At 37.8% G+C, this 27,073-nt stretch overlaps 1 protein-coding gene across 4 annotated transcripts in view; it reads right to left on the bottom strand.

Annotated features, from left to right (window-relative positions):
- The window catches only part of LOC127799564 (serine/threonine-protein kinase CDG1-like), a 78,509-nt gene extending 51,797 nt beyond the window's left edge, over nt 1-26,712 (bottom strand). For all 4 annotated transcript variants that reach the window (XM_052333705.1, XM_052333704.1, XM_052333706.1 and 1 more), the window contains exons 1-2: nt 26,085-26,712; nt 13,697-13,833 (exon numbers count right to left, since the gene is read on the bottom strand). In XM_052333705.1, coding sequence (XP_052189665.1) covers nt 13,697-13,833; nt 26,085-26,256 — 309 coding nt within the window. In that variant the 5' untranslated portion in view covers nt 26,257-26,712. The remainder of the gene's footprint in view (nt 1-13,696; nt 13,834-26,084) is intronic.
- Nucleotides 26,713-27,073: the final 361 nt, after the last annotated feature.

Raw genomic sequence — 27,073 nt, 5'->3', positions numbered from 1 at the left:
TTTGGTTTATTTGTCCTTCTCCATTCCATTTCCTTCTACCCCTTAATTTTTCTTTGAAGATTAATTGTTTCTCCCCTTTTAAATCCCACCACCTAATTGAGTGGAAATCATTTTGCAAAAATAGAGCAAGATAGTCCCAATGGCAGCCTTACCTTTTAACAGAAAAATCCAACACATGCAAGCACAGTCATCTATAAAGGAAATAAACCATTTTGCCCCCAAAAAATTTGGTATCTTGGATGGCCCTAAAACGAAACCCTAGGGCATGAAAAGAAAAATGCAAGAAAGAAATTAAAGAGAAAAATCTTGCACTACATTTTCGAAATCTAAAAAATGAAGTCTAGCCATAGAAATTGAAAGCGTAGCTGAATATATATGCATACAACACGCCTCTTTACTTAACCACCTAATTAACAACATAACAACTTGTACTTAATACAACAACAACACAATATAAACATAAGCAACTAGCTGTGGCTTAAGCACGGCATGCTTTCACATTCCCCCTCAAATTAGACTCCAAATTAGAGGATAAATCTTTGATCCTTGTAATGTCTATAGAGTCAATAGAGCTATTATGCATCGAAGAAAATTTGAGCCCAAGCTTTCCACATAGAAACTAAAATCGATTTCTTGGCAACCCTTTTGTAAGAATATCAGCTACTTGATGAGTTGTAGGGACGACATGTCTTATCTCTATTTCACCATTCTCAACTTTCTCTCGAACAAAATGCACATCAATCTTGATGTGCTTAATACGAGCATGAAATACAGGGTTTTTAGCAATGCTCTTAGCAACCAAATTATCACTCCGCACAATTGGTTTAGTAGTAGTACCACAAGGATATCCCAACTCTGAAAACAATGACTTCAGCCATAATAGTTCGGTCACACCATGTGCAATTGCTCGGTACTCAGCCTCACCAACTGATCTAGCTACCACCATTTGTTCCCTAGAACCCCATACAATCATATTACAACCAAAATACACACAAAGCCCACTTATAGATCTCCTTGTGACCTTACATCCTACACGATCAGCATCTGTATGCACGATAGATCATTTGGAGATGGAGAGAATAACAAACCCAAGCCAGCAGTCCTTTTAAGGTATCTAAGCAAACGTTTGCAAGCTAACCAATGCTACATTTTAGGTGCTGATAAGAACTGACTTAATTTGTTTACCACAAAGGCAATGTCAGGTTGTGTATATGTCAAATATTGTAGAGAACCAATAAGAGTCCTATACAATGACGAATTGGAGAAGGAATCACCCTCATCAGTTAAGGAAATACTCGAGGTCATAGGAGTGACACAAGGTTTACAGTCTTACATTGCTGCCTTTAGCAAATCCAAAGTATACTTAGCTTGGGTCAAGTAAATACCACTATCATCTCAATATGCCTCAAACCCTAGGAAGTAATTGACTGATCCTAAGGTTTTAAGAGCGAAGTGAGTATCCAGATCTTGAATGCACAACTTTAGTGCAGTAGAATATGACCCTTTAATGAGCATATCATCAACATAAACCAAGACAAACAACACATAGTCAGCAATCCTTTTAATGAACAAAGAGGCATCAGATGTAGCTCTAGAAAAGCCCCACCTCTGTAAGGCAGCCCTCAACTTCATATACCAAGCTCAAGAGGCTTGGTTAAGGCCATAAAGAGACTTCCTCAATCTGCACACATGGGAGGGAAATTAAGAGTTCACAAACCCCTCAAGTTGAGACATAAAAATAGCTTTTGTCAAGTCACCATTAAGAAATGCATTATTCACATCCACTTGTTGGATATTCCAACCAAACATGACAACTAAAGAAAACAACACCCTAATTGTGGTGCCTTTACAACAGGGTTGAAAGTTTCTGGATAGTCTATCCCTAGCATTTGGAGAAAACCCTTAGCTACTAACCGATTCTTGTGTTTAAGAATAGACCAATATTAGAGTTATACTTGACTCGAAATACCCATTTGCAACCAATAAAGTTCATGTCCTTAGAAAACGAAACAAGATCCCAAGTGTTATTTCGTTGCAAGGCTGAAAATTCCTCCTTCATAGCCTGAGCCCATCGTGAGTCTAAAAGAGCCTCATGAACTAAACTGGGTTCAAGAGTACTCACTAAGGCATGTGGTGAAGAGGTCACAAGTTGTTTAGCCTTAGATTGAGTGAGCATTGGATGAATAGATGGAATTGGGACAAGTTTTGATTTAGGCAAAGAAATGGGAGTAGTAGATGGCTGAGAAGGAAAAGGCTATGGCTCATAAGTAGAAGATAAATAAGCAGGCGATGAAACATGAAGGTTAGTAGGAATAAAGGGTGACAAGGCAGGAGTTAAGGCTGTGCTACTCGAGGAGATGAAGAATTGGAAGAAAAAGAAGGAAGAGATTGAAAGAAAGTAGTAGAAAACCCATTAAAGGGTGACTGGGAGATAATAGGAGATGAAAACAAAGAAGGAAAAGGAAATTCATTAGGATTGAACTACACATGCCTAGAGACATAAACCTTTCTCGTTGGATGCAAACACTTGTAGCTGGTGTGAGTTTGATTATATCCAAGAAACATGCATTCAATGGAATGGAAATCAAATTTGTGCTTGTTATAGGGTCTAAGGAAAGGAAAACAAGCACAACCAAAAGATTGAAGCAAGAAATAATTGGGTGGTTTTTTGTAGAGTAATTCAAATGGGGTATTAAATTGGATGGGAGAAGCTAGTAACAGATTTATTGTATGAATTGCAGTTTGAAAGGCTTCTACCCAAAATTTTAGAGGCATATGAGCATGAGCTAATAGAGTTAGGCTCATTTCAGCAACATGTCTATGTTTCCTTTCTGCTACACCATTCTATCGGTGAGTATAGGGGCAAGTAAATCGAGGTTAGATCCCATTACTGTGAAGATAAGGTAAAAAGGCTTTAAATTCCCCCCCCTCCCCTCATTGTCAGTTTGTAAAGCTCTAAGTTTGGTTTGATATTGAAGTTCAACAAACTTGTGAAACATGATAAAGGTAGACAAGGCATCAAACTTGAGTTTCAAAGGATATATCTATTGTATGCATCCACAAGAATAATGTAATATCTATACCCCTCGGTAGATAGAATAGGAGATGGACCCCATAGATCTTAATATACCAATTCTAATAGTTTGGTTGATTTAATTTCACAATCAGCAAATGGAAGCTGATGCATTTTACCAAGTTTACATGAATCACAAAATGGAAGAGTTGAATGAGAGCAAGGAACACAAATTTTATTCAATATAGATTGCAATACACAAAAAGATGGATGCCCCAATTGTGCATGCCATTGCTGACACACACTAGCAGTATTTTGGGCTACATTAACACTATGGATAGCTCATGAGAAAATGAATTTTGTCTCTTACATGTATTCAACTGTCTATTACATGTATGCAAAGAAACATCGGGATTAGAAAACAAAACAGGCTTGACGGATTGGATCGAGTGGCTGTGAGCAACAGGATCAAGTGCTAGAACTAGCTGATAAAGTCCATCCTTAAGATGTCCTTGAAGTAGCACTAGCCCGGAATCCTTATTCTTGATCACACAATAATTAGAGTCAAATTCAGCCACAATGTTATTATCACGAGTAAGTTGTGAAACACTAATCAAGTCTTTCTTCATACTAGAAACATGAAGAACATGAGGTAATGAAATAATAGATGGAGGTTTGGATTGGGTGTACAATTAACCTAAACCTATATTAGATATAGGAAGAGTCTTACCATTTCAAATGGTCACTTTGTCACCACCATTGTATGGAGAATGCAAGGACAGGTTGTTAAGATTGGAGGTGATGTGGTTTGTGGCGCCTAAATCAACAAACCATGAGGGATCTGATTGAGGGGTTTAAGGCAAGTTCTCGGGAGTGCCATAGTGACTCCGATGAACTAACCATATTTCATTCATGTAGCCTTCGCTAGAATCACTAAGGGAGGCCATATACGCTCGTGGATCAGTCTGAACAGCAAAATTAGATCTTCCAAACCCTTGACTAGGGATTTGTTGAAAATTTCTATCAAATCTGTGATAACATTTGTCTACAAAATGCCATGGTTTCCCACAAAGTTGACAATAAATTCTTCTAGATATTCTACCCCTACCTCAGCCTCATTTATTGACATAACTACCACCTCGTGAAATATAACCACCTCTATGATTATTCACAGAACCACTGCCTTCTTGACAAGTATGAGGCCACATTAACATTCATGGATAAAGACATAACAGAATCAAAATTAGCAAAAAATTGAGGCAAATTCTTGGTTGCTAACTTTTGTTCATGCGTCAATAAAAGATAGTGCACCTTCTCTAAATCAATTTCATCCATTTGATAGGTTATGAGACTAACAATTGTTTCATATTCATGATCCAATCCATTTAGAATAGCAAGCAACAAATCTTTATCATGTAAAGGCTCTCCAATGGCTGCAAGAGCATGCCATATTGTCTTGATTTTTAAAATGTAATCACTAATAGAAAGTGAATCTTTCTTAATTGACCTCAGTTGCTACTTCAATTGGAAAAAACTTAGCTATAGTTTGGCGAGAATAGAGATTTTCCAAGGAAGACCATACCTTAGCAGATGATTCACAGTGAATCACCTACGCCAATACCTCTTTGTTAATAGTAGAGAACAGTCAGCCAGCAGCAACTGATTGGATCTAATTTAGTTCAAGTAATTTGGATTGACGGAAGAAGATCCGATCTCGCCTGCCTTTGGATCTGTCAAAAACTTCGTCGGAGGTGGCGATTTATTCGAAAATGACATCAAATCGAAAGATGGAATTGTAGCAAGAACTTGAGCTTTTCAAAAAATGTAATTGCTAGATTCCAACTTAATTGGAATGAAATTAAATGCCTTAGCCACTGCCGCAAATTCTGATTGCAAGGCAAACGACAAAAAAGAAGATGAATGAGATGGTGGAGAAGAAGAAGAACTAAGAGCTGGATTGGAGGCCATCGAGGTAGAATAATGGCTCTGATACCATGAAACGAAACCCTAGGGCATGAAAAGAAAAATGCAAGAAAGAATTGAAGAGAAAAATCTTGCACTATATTTTCCGAAATCTGAAAAATGAAGTCTAGCCGTAGAAACTAGAAGCGTAGTTGAATATATATGTGTACAACACGCCTCTTTACTTAACCGCCTAACTAACAACATAACAACTTGTACTTAATACAATCGCAACACAATAAACATTACACAAGATAAACATAAGCAGCTAGCTGCTGCTTAAACACGACATGCTTTCACAAGCCCCTAAACATCAGAATGGACTAAAGAAAATGGCTTAGATGACAGTTGAATGCTGATTGGATGGATAAGACACTCGCTGTTGTTTAGCCATTATACACACATCACACTGAAAATTATTAGGGTCTAGAGTCTTAAACAAGGTGGGAAACATGTCTTTTAACAGAACAAATGGGGGATGGCCCAATCTAAAGTGATGGAGCCAAATGGTGGAGAGATCCAAAGATGATTGGGATGAACAAGCAAGCCTCTGTTGTCTCCTTTTAGGACAATCACTCTCCCCTTGTAAGACATATAGTCCATTTTGTTCCTTAGCCATACCAATTATCTTTCTCGTATCCTTGGCCTGAAATTTACACATGTGAGGAGAGAAGATAGCATGGAAATTTAGTTCTTTAGTAAGTGGATGAATAGAAATAAGGTTGGGATGAACAAGCAAGCCTTTGTTTCCTTTTAGGACAATCACTCTCCCCTTGTAAGACATATAGTCCATTTTGTTTCTCATCCACACCAATCATCTTTCTCGTGTTCTTAGCCTGAAATTTACACATGTGAGGAGAGAAGACAGCATGGCAATTTAGTTCTTTAGTAAGTGGATGAATAGAAATAAGGTTAGTAGCCAAATTAGGTACATGAAGTACCTGGTTGATAGATAAACTAGGACTAAGATTGACTTTGCCCTATCTTGTGATGGGAATTGAAGTTCTATTAGCAATAGTTATCTATTTGGTGGTTTCAAGAGGCTCATATGTCTCAAAAACATAGAGGTTGGGGGTCATGTGATTAGTGGCTCCCGAATCAAGGATCCACATGTTATTCCTATCAGTTTTAAAGGCTGAAAAAGAACCAAAGTTTAGGTAGTTACCTTGATGTGCAAGAGAACAGGATGGTCCATCCTAGATTGTCCTTAAGAAGGATTTTAGCTTGTCAATCTCCTCTGCATTCAACAGATTAAGATCAGTTCTAGAGGATTTCGTCCTATCAGTTACTTCCTCTTGCTCCTTGCTTGTAAGATAAATCTAGTGCTTTAGATTTCTGAATCCTGCTATCTTGCTCAAAACAGCCTCATGTCCATGAAGCTTGAAGCATGTATCCCTAGTGTCCCTAGGTTTTTTTACAGTAGGTACACCACTGACCTTCATGACCTGAGTTCTTGGTTTGAGCTTCTGACTTCCTCTCTTTAAACCTTGCTCCCTTTTTGTTGCTCGTCATCAAGGCAGAACTTTTAGGGCTATGCTCATTAAGCATGGCACGTCTCCGGTTTTCCTCACTCCTGACAATGGAAAACACTTCATTGATAGTAGGGAGTTTATCTCTACCAAGAACTTGAATTCTTAATTAATCAAACTCTAGATTTAGGCTTGCTAGAAATTCAACAATCCTATCTCTTTCGAAAATCCGATTGAGGGTCGCAGCATCTGCACTGCACACCATTTTTATGTCTTGATAATGATCAAGCTCCAACCATAAGCCCTTCATCCGATTATAGTATTCTGTAACAGTTGATTGACCTTACCTAGTAGAGCCAATCTTTGTCTTAATCTCAAAGATCACCGAGACATTTTGAACCTTTGAGTGGGTTTACCTCACCATTTCCCAGATCTCCTCTGATAAACTTAAAAACATGAAGTTCTTACTAACCTCAGGCTGCATTGCACTCCACAGCCAAGACATGATGAAAGAGTCCTCCACATCCCATGCTATGAAAGAGGGATCTAAGTCTTTTTGGAGAAGGGTAGTCAAGCGACTGATATTCCCACGACCTTTGAGAAAGGTTCTGATGAGTTGAGCCCACTGGAAGTAGTTCCTACTGTTTAGACGATAAGAATGATGCACACCCAGCAAATCTCCAACTTTGGTGAGTCAACCGAAGTTGATTCTCCTGTTGTCAAGGTGGGAGTAGCTTTTGAAAGTTCTGACATGTTCACTAGATTGATTGGTTGAACAAGAAAGAAGCAATGAAGGCTTAGAGGAAACGGAGAAAAAACTGTGCAATGAAGGCACACTAGGGTTCTAGGCGAATCAAGCCGGTATCTTAGGCTTTGATACCATGTAGAAAACTGAATAAGCAATGAGTGGAATAATTTTTCTCATAAACGAAATGTACACAATGAGATCCTCTTATAGAGGATTAGAGAAACCACATAAAGAAACCTACCTTCTATTATAAATACAACATAAGGAAAGAATACAAATCTACACTATTAGGAAAGTTTCCTAAGTCTGACATAGGAAACTTCCTATTCCAGATTAGGAAGGCATCTAAAGATTTGCCACATTCTTTGACCACCACACGCACACATATCACCACACACACATTTCTTCGTGTGCATCAACAATCAGGCATTGTCGAACTGAATTGTTGCGATTGAGATTTGAAGTTCTTCATGCGAGTACTCTCCACCATCGATATGGGTTCTTAGAGAACTCTAGCCGAGAACCGTGCTCTAATACCAAAATTGTCAGAGCTAGAGCTTGACAATGAATCTTCCCTAATTCGATTTGAATTAGAGGATGCAAGACACAGTAGAAGAATAGAGAGAGATAGGGAGAGAGAGAATTAAAGGGGGAGAGAGAATTGTAGGGAGAAAGAAAGTAATTCTCATTAACTTCTCGATGCCCCAATCTTGAGGGATCAGTTGGTTTATATGATGATCTCCTTTGTCCAATCTGCGGGTAATGATGCAAATTGGATGGGGTTCCCACCAAATACAATCTTCTATAACCTTCTATAGTTGTAACTAACTACACATAACTAGCCTCATATGTAACAGAATTCCCAAACTGAAAGTACATGACAGGTGTCTATTTAGGAAGTGTTTTACGGAAAAAAATAATCCTAGATTAAGTGCCAATTTTTGGAATTGGAATAAGGGAATAACATAAACAAAAGAGTGGATTGGATTGAAATGAAACAAGGAATTGTTCTTTGAGATTGGAAGAAATTGAAAGGAAACTAATAGAAGATGTTGAAGGAATTAAGTTGTATTCTGCTCTTTAGTTTGTATCAGTTAGCTTTCTATTTGTAAGCTTAGTCTGTTATGTTTAAAATGTTATTAGAAGTCCAAGGCTATCATATAAATAGGCTTATCATTTCTGTTTTGAATAACAGTTGGACGAGGCATTATTTTAGATTCTCTTTTCTTCTTTCGTTGTTTCTCTCAACTCTTTAATCATCATTACATGGTATCAGAGCCTTGCGACAAGCGTCCATGGCTTCGAATCGTGATTACAGTGCCTCACCAGTGCCTTGATTGGATTATTCTTCTGATTCGCAAGTCGATTTTCCATCGGTTGCAAGATCTTTGAATTTTGTTCCGATCAAGCTTGACACCAGTAACTACTTGTTCTGGAAAGCTCAAGTGCTTGCAACTATCCGAGCTTTTGATCTTGTTTCATTCATTAACAAGTCTCAATCGCCTCCGAAATATATTCCAGATCCAAATACGAGTGTAGATGTTTCGGATCAAACGATTGTGAATCCAGTGTATCTAACGTGGATTCGTTCTGACCAGCTTCTTCTTGGCTGGTTGTTCTCAACGATAGACAAGGAAGTCCTTGCACAAGTAATTCACTGTGAGTAGTCGAATGAGCTATGGTCTTCTCTTGAGACTCTTTATTCGCAACAAACTGTTGCCAAGTCGTTTCAGTTAAAGCAACAGCTCAGGTCAGTTAAGAAAAACTCACTTTCAGTAAATGATTTCATTTTACGTATCAAGACTATTGCACATGCTTTAGCTGCAATCGATGAAGCCCTAGGAGATTTGTTGTTAGCCATTTTAAATGGATTGGATCATGACTATGACACTGTCGTGAGCCTAATTACCTATCAAATGGATGAGATCAATTTAGAGAAAGTGCAGTATCTACTGCTTATGCATGAGCAACATCTTATGTCTAAGAATTATTGTTGATTCTACTGTTGATTCGTCATTTGTGAATTTTGATTTTGCTGTTAATGTGAATGTTGCGACACATGGTGGTAGATCTGGTAATGGTTCTGTCAATAACTCTAGAGGAGAATACATGTCTCGTGGAGGAGGTTTTGTGAACCGAGGTAGTAGAGGTAGAGGCAGATTTGGTGGTCGACGGATTTATTGTTGATTGTGTGGCAAACCTGGCCACTTCGTTAACAAGTGTTATCATCGGTTCAATAGAAACTTTCATCGTCCTTCTGGTCAAGGATTTGGTCAGGCTGGTCGAGGAGGTGGAAGTAATCAAAGCCATATGCATTTTTGACTAGTCTAAGTGAGTCTAACAAAGTGTTTATGGCTGATCTAGGTTCTACTTCCTCCTATAATTCTCCAGCTTCTTATCCAGCCTTAGTTTGTCTGTATCAATATAATACTCAAGCTTCTTATCAGCCTTCCGCATCCAACTCCCCTTGGTTTGTTGATTCTGGCGCCACAAATCATATCACAACTAGTCTCAACAACTTGTCTTTGCCGTCTCCTTATCAAGGCACTGATAAGGTAACTGTTGGTGATGGTCTCGATCAGTTCTTTCTTTACCTCATATTCTTCATGTTCCTCATATGAAGAAAAGTCTTCTTAGTGTCTCTCAACTCACAAGAGATAACAATGTTGTTGCTGAATTTAACTCTACCTCTTGTTTGATTAAGGACAAGGACTTTGGGCTGGTGTTACTCCGAAGAACTCTTAGAAATGGTCTGTATCAGCTGGTTTCAGCTTTTGATTCTGCTGTGCCTACATCATCTATATCATCTCAGACCATTACTTCTTCCAAAACCTCTGACATTGCTGCCAATCATTGTTTCAAGACCTCAAATGTTGTTTCTTCTTTTCCTAATAACAATTGTATACAACAGAATCTGATTTTACCAGATCTGCCTTTGAAAGCAAATGTAGCTCAAGTAGTTTGTATAGAATAGTAGTGGCATGCCAAATTAGGGCACCCTGCATTTTATGTATTGAAACATGTCTTGAATAAAATTCAAGTTTCTTGTCCACAATCTGCTATTTCATTTTGTGATTCGTGTAAGGTTGGAAAGTCACATAAACTTCCATTTTCCAATTGTCCTATTTCAGTTAAACATCATTTGGAGATAGTTTACTCGGATGTTTGGGGTACTACACCTATTGTCTCCATTGAGGGTTATCGGTACTACATTGTTTTTGTTGATGCCTATACCCGATATTCATAGATTTATCCTTTAAAGTTGAAGTCTGATGCCCTCCAAACTTTCATTAATTTTCATAAATTTGCTGAGTTGCAGTATAGTTTTAAATTGAAAGCTCTTCATACTGATCATGGAGGTGAATTTAAAGCTTTTTTACCTTATCTACATTCCTATGACATTCAACCTCATTTTTCGTGTCTCCACACACCTCAACAAAATGGCGTTGTTGAAAGAAAGCATCGTCACATTGCTGAAATGGGTCTAACCTTACTTGCTCATGCTCACATGCCTTTGTCTTTTTGGTTTCAGCCTTCCAAACTGTTGTTTATCTCATTAACCTTTTACCCTCTGTTGTTCTTCATTTTCATTGTCCATTTGAGCTACTTTATCACAAACAGCCTAACTATCTTGCTCTTCAACCCTTTAGCTGCACATGTTTTCCCTATCTTAGACCTTACAATAAACACAAATTTGACTTTATTCTTCTAAGGGTGTTTTTATTGGATATAGTTATGATCATGCGGGTTATAAATGTTTACATCCATCGGACAAAATTTATATTTCCAGACATGTTCACTTTAACCCTGATGAGTTTCCCTATCCTTCTTTGTTTCAGTCGTCCGGGAAACCTTCATCTGTGCCTCTTTCTTCTGGATCGTCAACTACACTTTTTCATTCTCTTCCTTCATTTTCTTCTAGTGTTCCTCGGGTATCTCAGTCAGTTGTTTCTTCTTTATCAAATTCTAATCCTGTTGACTCAGCAGACAACTCTCCTGTGTCCTTTTCGTCCTCTAGTTCTTCTTCTGATCATTCTTCAGTTCAACCTTCTCAACCTCCTCGTATACCTAAATATTGACTTCCTCCTACACCATCTATTCATCCTATGCTTACTCGTTCTCAAGCTAGGCAGTCTTTGGTCTCTTCTCCTCATGTTCTTTTTACTTTTGTAGAACCTAGTACAGTTCATGAAGCTCTCCTAGATTCTCACTAGACTAAAGCTATGCAAGAGGAGTTTACTGCTTTGCAGTCCAATCACACCTGGGATTTGGTTCCATTCTCCTCTGATATGAATCTCATCGGGTGCAAATGGGTTTTTCGTGTTAAGTATAAATCTGATGGCTCCATTCTTAGACACAAAGCTCGGTTGGTTGCTAAAGGTTTCTTACAAACACTGGGTATTGATTATGGAGAGACTTTTAGTCCAGTTGTTAAGGCTCCCACCATCCGGGTTCTCTTTTCTTTGGCTGTTAGTTTTGGGTGGGATATTCAGCAAGTTGACATCAATAATGCCTTCTTAAATGGAGACTTGACCGAGGATGTTTACATGACCCAACCAGAAGGTTTTACTGATTCTCAGTTTCCTTCTTATGTTTGTAAGCTTCAGAAATCTCTTTATGGCCTCAAGCAAGCTCCAAGAGCTTGGTATACTAAGTTGCGACAAGCTTTACATAGTTGGGATTTTGTTCGGTCTGTATCTGATGCATCTTTGTTCATCAAACGGACAGCTAAGGCGGTATTATTTCTTTTGGTGTATGTAGATGACATTCTTGTCGCTGGCTCAAATTCTTCTACTCTTAAAAGACTACATTCATGATTTAGACACCTACTTTGCTCTCAAAACGCTAGGGTCGGTTAACTATTTTCTTGGCTTTGAAGTGTTTCGGAAGAGACTGGGTTGTATCTCACTCAGTCTAAGTATACATTGGATTTGTTGCATAAAGATGGTATGCAGGATTGCAAACCATGTGAGACACCAGTGGTTTTGGGGACTTCTTTTACTGATGAAGGTGTTGATTTCTTGGATCCCTCTCTCTATAAAATTATTATTGGTTCTCTTCAATACTTGACCTATACCAGGCCTGATATCTCCTTTGTGGTAAACCGGCTTAGTCAATTTCTATCTGCTCCTAAAGAGCAGCACTAGATAGCTTGTAAGCATTTGCTTCATTATTTGAAAGGTTCCATGGGTTTAGGGCTGTTGTTTACACCTGCTCCTTCTGATTTGACTTTAACAGTGTTTACCGATGCAGACCATGCTGGTTGGAAGCTAACTAGAAAATCAACTAGTGGTCTTTGTTTTTTTCTTGGTTCTAATTTGCTGGTTTGGAGTTCAAGGAAACAGTCAGTTGTCGCTCGTTCAGTAGGAGAAGCCAAGTATCGAGCCATGGCCCAAGGTGTTACAGAGGTTATGTGGTTACAGTCCTTGTTTACTGAGTTAGGGTATTCTTTATCCCAAGTTCCTATCCTATGGTGTGACAACCTAGCAGCAAAAAGCATAGCCGAGAATCCAATATTCCATTCTCGTACAAAGCATATTGAAATCGACGTTCATTTGGTTAGGGAAAAAGTTGAGAATGGTGAAATTGATATCCGGTATGTGCCTACTATGTATCAGGTTGCAGATATTTTTACTAAAGGTTTGTCAAGGGATAGGTTTTCTTTTCTCTGCAGCAAGCTCGGGCTTTGGTTGTCTCCTGTTCATACTTTTATGTCTAACGCCAATGATACCACTAAATTGAGGGGGAATGCTGAAGGAGTCAAGCCTTGTTGACTGAAGGTCTATATTGAGGGGGAATGTTGAAGGAATTAAGTTGTATTCTGCTCTTTAGTTTATATCAGTTAGCTTTCTGTTTGTAAGCTTAGTCTGTTATGTTTAAAATGTTATTAGAAGTCTAAGCCTATCATATAAATAGGCTTATCATTTCTGTTTTGAATAACAGTTGGACGAGACATTATTTTAGATTCTCTTTTCTTCTTTCGTTGTTTCTCTCAACTCTTTAATCATCATTACAGAAGAAATAGAGTACACCTAACAATGATCGGCATCTATCATGCAATTGTTTACTATGAAAATGATGAAAGTTCAATACAGAAAATAAATGATCAGGCTGAGACTAACAACTCAAGGAATAGCAACTAGGCTAGAGAGAAAGTTCCACGACATGGTGAACAACGATTTTCACTGAAAATAAGAGAGAACTAGATACCAGCAAACCTTAAGCTTTATGCATAGTAATATCATATCAATTCAGTAAGCAAAAACAGCTTATTTACTTCTAAAAGCTATAGGTGCTTCATATTGCTAACTTCTTTGTGATACAATTCATTTTATAATGTATATGAACAGCAAATAAGAAAACACAATAATGCCTTGCAGATGCATGGATAAGTTATCTTTTATCATTGAATATTATATGGTCCTCTTCTTAATCACCTTAATAGTGTTTTGCACCAGTTCAAATTATGGAATTGCTAGTGGCAATATAAAGAACATTCATTACCTTTTCAGTTTCACATTCTTTAGCACTTTGTGCAAGCATGTTCACGTACATATCAACCTTTCTTGAAATTTCATCTTTTATTGCAGCAATGTTTGTTCCAGTAATAGAAATAGGGGAGGCTTGCATTTGGTAACCCACTACAAAAAAAGTAATTATTATTATAATAAAATTGAAAAAGAAAAGAAAAATACAATAAAAAGAAGTGAACAATAAGGTAATTTTTTCTCAAAATCTGGGTGAAAATCAACATGTCACCACTACTTTGTATGACAAACTAAAGAACAGTTTTAAATTAGTTTGATTCAAATAATTTGTCCTTTTCACCACTTCAGCCTATCAAGGATGATAATCCCCTTAAATTACAATATGTGACAAATCTTTTTTTTTATATTAATGAAAGTTAACTTGGCATACTCAACCTTTAGAATTACCCTCAATGTGGACAGTGCTACTCTCTAACCCAAGCACCCATCCCTTCACTAAACAGCTCAAAACATCTTACCCCCTATCTTTCCATGCCTTCAATGCATATCCAATTTAGCATCGCCACCACAGCTACATTTTTTTGGGGGGGCTTGAATTAAGTGAAAGTTATATTACAAAAAAAAAAGAGAAAAAGTTTTCCACCATATTTGTCAATCAAAAAGGAACAAGGAAAAAATTAATGAAAGAAAGGTGTTGAGGTTTTCTATTGAGGATGTTGTAGACCGTAAGTTGGTACAATGCTCAATGACTACCACTGTTCCCCAATGGAGTATAGTGTAAATGGTGTTAGCTGTGTGCTAGCAAGTAAGACTGACGGAATTGTGGCAGATGTCAAGTGCAAAAAGACCGCCAGAGTTGGAAATGGGAGAGAGCTAAGCAACCTCTAGAGAGAAAATGGCAGTGGAGAGAGAAAGAGAGTCCGGGTGATGGACACAGTGTGAAATTACCACACTTAGGTTGATCTTCTTAACTAAGGAACCTTACTCATAATGGAGGCTGCAAACCGTAATGTCTATTATGTCGAAGGACATTGGCAGTCAGTCACAACTTGATGTCTATTAATGGGGTGCAATGGACAATTATGGAAATAATGATGGTAACAGCAGCATGTTCTTAGTCGTGGGGTCATGGGTGTGAAAGAACATATTAACTGAGTTGCTGCTTAAAGTTTGTTGTTGATCATTTAATTAATTGAGCTATTATTGTTGTAATTTGCTTGTATCCTTATGTTGTTGTGTAGTTAGGCGATGGCTTAGGCTTGCTGAGAATATAATCAGTGTTGCCTTCATTTAATGTATCTTGATTTTCATTTTGTTCATTCAATTTCTCTAAGTAAAATCCAAGCATTCTTTTCTCTCAGTTGTGCCCTAGTTTTGTCTGTTTCATGGTATCAGAGCCATTGACCAAAGTCTATGGCGTTTAACCCCGATCAGAGTGTCTCCTCTTCCCTTCCACCTCATTCTCCTCTGCCTCGCAGTCAGACTTCACTGCGATGGCGAAAGCCTTCAATTATATATTGATCAGGCTAGAGTAGAATAACTATATTTTTTGGAAGGCGCAAGTTTCAACTACGATCAGAGCTTTTGAGCTCCAGTCCTTTCTCAACAAGACGTCACCTCCATCAAAGTATGTGGTAGATTCAGATGTCGATGGCGCCGGATTTTCTATGGTGAATCTGGAGTATTTGAGCAGGAAGCAATCTGATCAGCTGCTACTAGGCTGGCTTTTCTCCACAATTGACAAGGAAGTCTTGGCACAAGTGATTCATTGTGAATCATCTGTCGAGGTATGGTCGTCCCTTGAATATTTGTATTCTCGCCAAACTATTGCCAAGTCCTTTCAATTAAAGCAACAACTTAGATCTATTAAGAAGGATTCTCTGTCTATAAATGACTATATTCTCAAGATAAAAACGATAGGCCATTCACTTGCTTCTATAAGAGAGCCTTTAAGTGACAAAGATTTGCTTCTTGCAATCCTTAATGGACTTGATCATGAATATGAGACGGTTGTTAGTCTCATTACCTACCAAATGGATGATATTGACATTGAAAAAGTTCAGTACTTGTTGCTGATACAAGAGCAAAGATTAACTTCTAAGAATCTGTAGCATTCATCTGTTAGTGTTGAGTCTATTGTGCCATCCTCAATGCATGTTAATATGGATGCATATACACAAAGAGGTGCTGGAAATTCTATGAACTATAGAGGTGGTTTTGCACAAAATAGAGGTGGTTATGTAAATAGAGGGGGAAGAGGTCGGGGTAGACAATCTGGTAGAAAAATTTATTGTCAACTATGTGACAAGCCAAGGCATTTTGCTGATAGATGTTACCATCGGTTTGATAAAAATTTTCAGAGGAATTCTGCTCCTATGTCTGGTCAGAATTTTGGTTGTTCTCAGTCAGATTCTAAAGCATTTATGGCCTCCCTTAGTGATTCTAGCAAGGCCTACATGAGTGATCTAGGTTTTGTTCAAGGGGCTCATTATAGCCATTTTTCTCAGCAGCCTCTAGATAATACCTCACAGTCCTCTTTGCCAAATCCTTCTTGGTTTGTTGACCCTGGAGCCACAAATCATATAACCTCGAATCTCGGTAATCTCTCCTTGCATGCTCCTTACAACGGAAGTGATAAAGTCTCCATTGGTAATGGTAAGCAACTTTCTATCTCTAATGTTGGTCTTGGACAGTTGCATACTCAAACTAACCCTATCTCTACTATTCCATTATCAAATGTTCTACATGTCCTTAACATGAAAAAGAATTTGATTAGTGTCTCTCAACTCACAAGAGACCATAACCTTGTTGCTGAATTTAACTCTCATTCTTGTTTGATTAAGGACAAGAATTCTGGGCAGGTGCTACTCAAAGGATGACTTAAGGATGGACTTAAGGATGGGCTTTACCAGCTGAGTTCAACTCTTGATCATGCTGCTTCCAGTGCTTATGCCCAACCTATTTAGTCTAGTTCGTTTGTTGGCAATACATTTTTGTCACATTGTAATGTTTTTCCTTTAAACAAGTGTAAAAGACAACACCCAATTGGTCATGGATTGTCACCTAGTGTTCATGTTGCCCACAATGATAAGATGTGTCAACAATGGCATGCAAAGTTAGGGCATCCATCATTCAATGTACTGCATTTAGTTCTTAATAAAATTCACATTCCTTGTTCTTCTTTGATTCCTTATTTTTGTGATTCATGTAAAATTGGAAAACTCCATCAACTTCCATTTGTTAATTGTCCAATTACAACAAAGAAACCACTTGAATTGATTTACTTAAATCTATGGGGTCCCTCTCCTACTTTGTCTGTTGAAGGTTATCGATATTATGTTGTTTTTGTGGATGCCTATACAAGATATATATGGCTATACCCTTTGAAGCTCAAGTCTGATGCCCTATCCACTTTTGTAACCTTTCATAAACTTGCTGAAACTCAATTTCAAACCAAAATTAAGGCCCTACAAACTGATAACGAGGGGGAGTTCAAGGCATTCTTGTCTTATCTTCATAATAGTGGCATACAACCTAGATTTACTTACCCTTATATCCATCAACAAAATGGTGTAGCAAAGAAAAAACACAGGCACATAGCAGAAATGGGGCTCACTATTTTATCTCATGCTAATATGCCACTTAAGTTTTGGGTTGAAGCTTTCCAAACCGCGGTTCATACCATAAATTTGCTTCCTTCCTCTCCTCTCAAATTCAAGACACCATTTGAACTTTTATATCATAAGTAGCCTAATTACCTAATACTACAGTCCTTTGGATGTGCTTGTTTTTCTTATTTTTGGCCTTATAACAAGCACAAGTTTGATTTCCATTTAACCAAATGTGTTTTCATTGGGTATAGTCATGTACAAGTAGGTTACAAGTGTCTGCATCCTTCTGGTCAAGTTTATAACTCACGGCATGTGCAATTTAATCCAAATGACTTTCTCTTTTCTCGTTTGCTTTCCTCTTTCTCTACTACATCTCAGTCATGTTCTAATGGGTTTTCCACTATATTTTTTCAGTCTCTTCCTTCTTCTCCTTCCTCTAAAGTAGCATAGCCCTTAAACTCTTCCTTGTCAAACACTGATTCCTCAGCTTCCTCGGCCATTGGTTCATCTCCTGCTACTACCATTTCACAGCCTCATTCTAGAAAGGATATGAACCTCATTGGCTACAAGTGGGTTTTTAGAGTTAAATATAATACTGATGGGACAGTGCTCAAGCACAAGGCTCGGCTGGTAGCAAAGGGTTTTCTTCAAACACCGAGAATTGATTATGCTGAAACCCTTAGCCCTGTTGTTAAGGCCTCTACTATTCGAGTTGTCTTCACCTTAGCTATTACTTTTGGTTTGGACATTCAGCAAGTGGATATAAATAATGTATTTTCAAATGGTGATCTTACTGAGGATGTGTTTATGTCTCAACCAGAAGGGTTTGTTGATGCTTGGTATCCTACCCATGTGTGTAAGCTAAGGAAATCTATTTATGGCCTTAAGCATGCTCCTCAAGCTTGGTACACAAAGTTGAGAGTTGCTTTACAAACATGGGATTTTATACGGGTTGTGTCTGATGCTTCATTGTTTGTTAAGCGCACTCCTCAATTTGTGTTGTTTGTATTGGTTTATGTAGATGATATTTTAGTCACAGGATCTAATCCAACAGCCCTTACAGCATTTATTCAAGATTTCGCACAAAACTCTAGGATATGTTCATTACTTCCTGGGGTTTGAAGCTCACATAAATCAAAATGGAATTTATCTCACACAATCTAAATATAACTTGGATTTATTGAGGAAGGCAACTATGCAAGACTATAAACCATGTGATACTCCTATGAATTTAGCTATCTCCTTAACTGATGAGGGTAATTCTTTCTTAAATCCATCTCTATATCGAACTATTATTGGATCCTTGTAATATTTGACCTACACTAGACTAGACATATCATTTGCAGTCAATAAACTAAGTTAGTTTTTGTCCTCTCCTAAGTAGCAACACTAGATAGCCTATAAGAGACTGCTTAGATATCTCAAGGGTACTCTTGGCTTGGGCTTACTGTTCTCACCAGCACCTACTGATTTACCCTTAATAGTTTATACTGGTGCTGATCATGCTAGTTGTAGGGTTATCAGGAGATCAACTAGTGGTGTTTGTGTATTTCTTGGGAATAATCTAATAGTATGGAGTTCTCAGAAGCAATCAGTTGTTGCTCGGTTTGTTGGAGAGGCTGAATATAGGGCCATTGCTCAAGGTGTAACTGAGATATTGTGGCTAAAGTCATTGTTTGCAGAGTTAGGATATCAGTGTGTTTATACACCAATTGTATGGAGTGACAATATGGTTGCCAAGAGTATTGTTGAAAATCTGGTGTTTCATTCTTGCACTAAACACATTGAGATTGATGTGCATTTTATGCGAGAAAATGTGGAAAATGGTGAGGTAGAGATCCGTTATGTTCCTACTTCTCATCAGCTAGCTTATATCTTCACTAAGGGTTTACCAAGGAACAAATTTCAATATTTGTGTGATAAACTTAGTCTAAAGTTGTCACATGTCCAGGCAGCAGTCTCTCAAGAATTTTCAAAGAAGCAACCAGTCTAGAGGAAGTCTACTTGAGAGGGAATGTGAAAGAACATATTACCTAAGTTGCTGCTTAAAGTTTGTTGTTGATCATTTAATTAATTGTGCTGTAATTGTTGTAATTTGCTTGTATACTTATGATGTTGTGTAGTTAGGCGGTGGCTTAGGCTTGCTGAGTATATAATCAGCGTTACCTTCATTTTATGTATCTTGATTTTCATTTTGTTCATTCAGTTTCTCTAAGTAAAATCCAAGCATTCTTTTCTCTTGGTCGTGCCCTAGTTTCGTCTGTTTCAATGGGATCATGGCAGTAATAGAAAGGATCCATGTCCTAGTTTGACTCTCTCTCTTGACTAGTCAGGACCAAGTTCCCTCGAGGAGTAAACCCTAGATGAAACCTACAATTCTAGCTTCCAATCTACAAATATCTAGAAGTTCTTTGTAAATGGGCACCTTGACCCTACCTTAGCCTAGGCCATTGAAGTTGAAAATTCATGATCTTCTAGGGAACTTAGCATGCAAAAGGCAAAATGATTACATGCCTCACATCTACATGGCAAAGGAAGTACCAATGAGTAAAGCACTAAAGTAAAGACTTCCATAAATTAAAGCTAAGGATGCGACACTAGTGTCTGTGTGAGGTTTAATAGTGGGTAGTGCACCATTGTGCTACCTTAATTGAGTCTTAATCCCAGGAGGAACTAGATTATGGAACATACGTGCCACCTCATGATATTCACTTAGGTAAACATGTGGAGAGCTTGGCCACTAGATGAAGAGATTGGAGATCTAGCTTGATCCTTGAAATGAGATACTGGGGATTCAACATAATTAATTCTTGGAAGGAGAGGTTGGAGATTCAGCTCAATCTTGGAGAGAAGTTATATGGAGATCTACATGCCACCTCACAATGCCAAATAGATATCAAGGATGGCTCCATCAGCAAAAGGAGACACGATGAAATTAATGAGACAACTCATGAGATTGACCCTAGGAGAGACATGGTGGGGTCAATTCTCTAAGGGAGAGATTATTGAGATCTAGACAGCTATAGAGATGATTTGGTATGCCACCCAAATGATACAATATTCACAAAAGAAAAGAAAGAAAAACTATCCACCACTTATTGAAAGGACCAAAAACTAACCTAAGATGCAACAAAGCACTACAGAACATGAGAGCCCAAGTAGATTGGAGAGTCTAAACCAACAAAAGAAAATAAACAATCTACTCACAAGCTAAGAGGCTAGGTGAAAACTATAAACTTATGCAGCACAGCATACTTTAGTTAACCTTGGCATGGAAGTTTTGACCATTATTTGAACTTTGGGGGGTAAGCCTATTTAGTTTTATCAAATGAGTTGCCAAAACTATTTTTCACTTGCTACCTTCAAAGAATTCACCTTCTCATCACAGTTTCTTCTTGTTTCCCTCCCTATTTAAGTTTCATAATTGCTCTCAGTTGTTTCATTGGAAGACAAGAAACAAGCCCTTAAAACATATTTGAACAACAAGAATCACCATTACACTTGAACAAGTTATCCATTGGCATCATACTAGAAGCAAGCTCATTCAATTTACCATTTCCTCTCATCCAAAATCTATTTCCACTCATTTCTTCACTTTTCCAAGATTCTTTTTAAGGGATAATAAAGCATGGACACAAGTTGGTGGTATGTCAAAAAAGCTCAGCATAAAATGCATATATATAATTTCCATGCAAGCTTGAAGAATATCATATCCCAACTCAAGGTAAAAAATCTTGGATGTTGTAGGAAGTTGGATCTCAACACAACTCCAAACATAAATAATTATGAATCTTATTTTGAGTAACTTACTTAAGATACAATGGATTGTTTACAAATAACAACATATCCGACCTTTATCCCACTATGTGGGGTCGACTACATGAATTCTAGATTTTCATGTATTTCTGTCTTTTGTCATATATTCATTTAGGCCCATACACTTCATATCAAACTTTAATGTCTCTCCCAAAATCTTCTTGGGTCTGCCTCTACCTCTTTTTTTGACTAATTGTTCCATTTCATCAACTCTCCTCACAGGAGCATATCTTGGTCTTCTTCTCACATGACCAAATCATCTTAGTCTAGTATCTCTCATCTTCTACTCGATTGGCACTACTCCTACCTTATTACAAATAACTTCATTTCTAATTTTATCTTTTCTTGTATGGCCGCACATCCATTTTAGCATCATCATCTCCGCTACGCTCGTCTTTTGCTCATCCTAGTATTTTACTGTCCAACATTCTGAGCCATACAATAAAACTGATCTTATATCTGTCTTATAGAATTTTCCTTTCAATTTTAATGAGATTTTACCATCACATAACACCCCCGATGCATTTCTCTATTTTAGCCAACCTGCCTTAATTCTATACGTGACATCCTCGTGAATTTCTCCATCTTTTTGAATCACTGATCCCAAATATCGAAAATGGTCTTTTCTTTGTATGATTTGTCTTCCAATTTTATTATAACATCCTCCACTCTTGCATTCTTACTAAATTTACATTCCATATATTATGTTTTCCTTTTACTTAATTTAAATCCCTTAGATTCTAAATTGTTTCTCCACAAGTCAAGCTTAGTGTTCACTCCCTCTTTTGTTTCATCCACCAATACTATGTCATTTGCAAATAGTATACACCATGGCACCTTTGTCTGAATGTGCTTAGTGAGTTCATCCATTACTAAAGCAAATAAGTATGAACTTAGTGCAAAACCTTAATGCAAAACCTTAATGCAGTCCCATTATAATTTTAAACGGTTCAGTATCCCCTCCGCATGTTCTGATTTTTGTCTTTGCACCGTGATATATGTCCTTAAAGGCTTGTATATAGGCTATTCGGACTCCTTTGTTCTCTAAAACCCTCCATAATACTTCTTTAGGGACCCTATCATAGGCCTTTTCTAGATCTATAAACATCATATGCAGGTCTTTCTGATGATCCCGATACCTTTCCATTAGGCGCCTCAGTAGGTATATAACTTCCATTGTTGACCTACCAGGCATGAAACCAAATTGATTTTCCAAAACGTCTATTTCTTTTCTGAGCCTCTACTCTACTGCTCTCTTAGCATAAGTAATTTAATATTATGTTTGAGGTTTTTGCCCATGGTGAGAGAGAGAGTGTTATACGAGCACTTTAGAAAATTAGAAATGTTGGACTTTTGTTCCCTATTTTAATTTCAGTTTCTAATTTACTAGGGATTTGTAAGTATATAAATACCTTACAAGTGTAGGAATTATTCAGATTTTGTTTCTTGATTATTGTTCCCTCCCCTTCTTTTCTTTATACTCCTCGTTGTGCCCTCTTTCTATATGTATGTATATATACATTACCACCCCGTCCTCTTCATTTTCTCACTAATGTATTTTTTCTCGTCTATTTCTCTTGGTATAAGATCACACTCATTATCAGACAAATGCCCTCTGCAATTTCTCCTTTGATTCTAATCGACACTCATCAGTCTATCTGCACAGAAATTTGTTAGAATCTCTATTCAAATCATAAATGGCATCCTTGCCAGAAGATACCATCACAAAAGATTTCTTGGGAACTCCATAGATATACAGCATCATCATCACTTAGCGGCAATCACTAGCCTCCTTTACTGATACATTCTATTGTCAGAGCAACAAAGACTCCTTGTTCAACCAGCTAGAGGAAGAAGATTAGCATTCCTTTAACCTTCCAACCTAAACCAGACTTTAACAACCTATCAACATAATGCCAAGTTATGTAGAGACAGTTCACTGTCCGGACCTGAATAGTTTGAATACTGGCAGTTCATTTACCCCCTCGCCCTGCCTCCTCCTCCTTCTCCTCTCTCATTTCCCTCCCTTGTTTATTTTCTTCTTTTCCTCCCGAGTTACTTATCTTCTTCGCATTTTTTTGTTCTCATTTTATTCTTGTTCTTTTTCTACTTTTCTCATTCTCTCTCCTTTATTTCTTCTATTTTCTTTCTGGTCCTTGTCAGGGTATTTGCAACCAAAAAAGGAGAAGAAGAATAAGAGATATAAGGAAAGGAAAAGACTAAATGAAACAAAAAAAAAACGGAGAAAACAGAGAGAGGAGCATTACAAAGTCTGGGGTTGCATCAAAAAGATGAAAAGATGACTATAGGATAGATATCCAAAAAGCTCAAGGAACAAATTTTCAAAATGAAAAAAGTTTTTGTTTCCTGAGAAATGGCAGTAGATGTAATTGGAAAACCAAAATTCATTCTTTTTCACTGAATTCACCCTGATAAGCAATCGGCACCACCTTCTCACGTTGTCCTGCCAGTCAAGCCAGCCCACAATTATAACCTAGCCAACAAGGCAACCATCCTATTCCAAGCCACCCTCTCGATTGAGCCCACCAACAGTAAGGACACAATTGACGTGGCAATCATCATCGCTTGACTCAAGAGCGGTCACAAGACAGAGCTACTGGCATAAGAAAACCCCTAACATGGGAAGGGAGAAACAAATGTCAACCTATCGAGCAACTAATTGACTAATACCCTATCCCAGAGAAAATGGGTCACTTCGCCACCCATCAGCCATTTTCTTAATCTCTTTCCTTCCCTCTTTTCCACCTCTTTGGGGTTCTTGATACTAACTTAAGCATTGGAGAGTCATTCTAAGGTCGACTATAGGCAGTCTGACAATTCTCTTTCATTGCAGGACTTGGAAAGAGCAACCCTCGATTTGGACCTCACACAGATTCAGGCCATTTCTTGGTGGGCATAAATCCTTGCATCATCAATTTTATATAAGTTTGGAAAATTTGCTCATCATATTTCAAAATACCGGAAAGTCTATTTCAAAACAAAGAATCCTGTCAAAATGCATCCTCTTGGTTTCTCTTTTCCTGCAAACAGAACTGTAGAAATATTTTTACTGAAACCTTAAGAAGTGTCAAAACATTGCATTAGATAAAAAACTGTTAAACTCTCTGTTTCTCAAGACTGGCACAAAATCTTTTGGGACATTTTTCATAAGTTTTGAAAATGCTATCTGAAAAATCAAAAGTTTTGAAAGATTAGTAAACTCTGTCACTTAGGATTTTATGTGAAATCTTGAAGAGATTGCAAAAAGTTCTGTTTTCATCTTTGATTCATCTCCAATCACATGAGAAACACTAGATGGCATAAAAGATAAAGAAAAGGATGAAGAAGCTCTCTGATTGAGCTTAGATTTCAAGAACAGCTCTCAAGCAACTCTCAAGCATTCCAAGGGCTACAAATCTGCTCACTGTTTTTTCATCTTTGCAGTTTCTTTGGTTATTTTGTTCCCATTGTTCTTGTATTCAATACGACCAATCTATTTTAGGTTTTGAATTGTATTATTTAATTTTATTTTTGACTTACTGTGAGGTCATTGGTTGTTATTCCATACACTCACTCTGAAAGTGTATCAAAATCATATTGATTGATTCAACCATTCAATAGAAAATTGAAGTTGAAAAATTAGAAAATATTTTCTATAACAGAATTGGCCCTATGTTTTTGAGATGGTGACAAATATATGGAGGTGGCTAAAGAAGTGGGCATATGCTTAGTTATAGCCAAACCACTATATAAAATTTCTTTGTGTGCAATGTTTTATTTACTTTGCTCTTGCATTTACTTTTTATTAATAATTAAATATTAGTATTTGAAAACCCCCAATCACCACCCCCCCCCCACTCTTGGGTGTTTTGGTGCCATCTAATCATTTCAAGTGTTGTCTGGAATATGTGATTTATATTTTCGAGCATGTACAGGTTTCCATATTCATTGAACTAAGTTCAAAAGTTGCAGCTAGTCTCACCCCTAAGTGGTATGTGACATATATTCAAACTTGGATGTTTGACAACTCAATTTTCTTCAATTGCATGTGCAGATACCATCACGTTATGATAGTATGTTAGGTTAGCATTAGCCCAAGAAAAATGAGATGCAAGAACATGTATATTGGCTATTCATTTCTAATTAAAAAATGAATAAATCAGTTCAAGGCCACTGCATCAATATTACTGACCCTCCATACTTGCCCTGCCCATAATGAAAAAGTGCTCTATTACGAAACCCAACAAATGAATATTCCCGCTCAAAAAATCCTCTTCTTTATTTGAAGTTCCAAGGAAATTTAACAGTAGTCATTTCATTTCCAAGACAAAGGCCATAACACTTCAGATTAGAAGTTGTTTGAGGATCACAAATAGATTGTTGGATCTAATTTTTCTAAGCTTATGTGACAGCATGGCTTTAACCAGGGTTCAAAGTCCATGCCACAAACAGGTTTGCCTTGTGGGATATAAATGTTCTTCATGTCAGGTATATTTTTGCTAACATTGAGTTTTCTAATTTCCCAACACTTCATCCAAAAAAACAAATCAAAACTCCACTTAATCCATCCTGCTGTAGTTCTATGAGTAACATAGCACAGACCTCCCCCTTCTTGTGTGTGATTAACTTCAATTACCATATTTGCAACTTTTGATATTATCACCACCACCAATCCTTAACCCCATTATAAGGAGTCAGCTACATGAATTCTAAGCCTCATTATGTTATACGTGTGATCCGACAAGTTTTATGCTAGTTGAAGGCTACGTAACGCGACCCTCCTCTTTATCCAAGCTTAAGACCAACAGTAAATAAAAGAAACACCTCCAACACTACAAGCGTTGAGAGTTACCCATTTTGAAACAATAACAAGAAAATGTCTCAAACCATAGAGTTAACCATCGGTCCATCATATGTACCCAAAAAGAAAACAAACAAAGAATTTCCTAGGTCGCAGGCAATTCGTCGAACACTTACTGGGGTGTGGGACTTTATGCAAGACTCCAAGCAGCATAAGGGTGTCCCCTTCGCGAAGAATTTTCTCTGCTCGAACACTGTTGAGACTGATCTTCAGCTCCCGTTCGCTTCGCTCCTTGGTGGCATCATGGGCTAAAACAACCCGACAGGGCATCAGATAATTATTCGCCATACAAAAATTAAAACCCTCCTGGATTCAAGAAAACGCAAAACGAGAACGGGGTTTATTGCGGTAGAATAGGGGAACTGAGAGTGAGCGCCCATCCAACGATCTTTCGGCTTTGCAATTCGACAAATGCTGTAGCAGTGTATCAACCCTTTTCTCCGTCCAAGACAAGGTGTGGGGAGAACATTCGGGCATATCTGGAGTAATATACTGTGGATATTCCTCGATGGAGAATGGCAGGAAGCGCTCGCCGGCCATGCAAGGCGACAAGCAGATGATTGCAAGCGCTTGACGACCAAATGGTTTGGATGTTGGGCGTTTCTGCGCTGCGGATGGGTGTCTTGGCATCTCCGAGGCTTTTGCTTCAGCGACATGTTCTTCTGCGTTAACAGCCAAAGCTATGGCTCCGCCCCAAAACTTCTCCTCCGTTACCTTCCGGATGATATGCTCAATCTTGGAATGACCCCCCTTGCCCAGCACTCGATGTCCGTGCCATCAATTATATCAGAGAAGATAAATTATAAATTGAGTCTTTGACCCTTGCACAGAATAAGAATCGAACTAACTCACCAAATTAATATCAACATATTACTCATATGACAGCTCGACTTTTGTCGTGAGAGTATGATATGCATCTTGTAAACCAATGAAATTACCTAAGGATATAATTAGTAGAGAAATGAGTGCTTATGGCAAAGGACTACTCGTGCTATTGGTTCTAAAGAAAAAGACCAAAAATCCAAGTAAAAGAGAAACCGCCCCTGTTTAGGGGTATGCAATTGGTTATAATCAAACTAAATTAACCAAAAAATACTAACTGAAC

Source organism: Diospyros lotus, chromosome 4 (assembly GCF_014633365.1).
Source record: "Diospyros lotus cultivar Yz01 chromosome 4, ASM1463336v1, whole genome shotgun sequence".
Classification (NCBI taxonomy): Eukaryota; Viridiplantae; Streptophyta; class Magnoliopsida; order Ericales; family Ebenaceae; genus Diospyros; species Diospyros lotus.
Note: the sequence above shows the minus strand (reverse complement) of the source record. Positions and strands in the feature narration are given on the sequence as shown.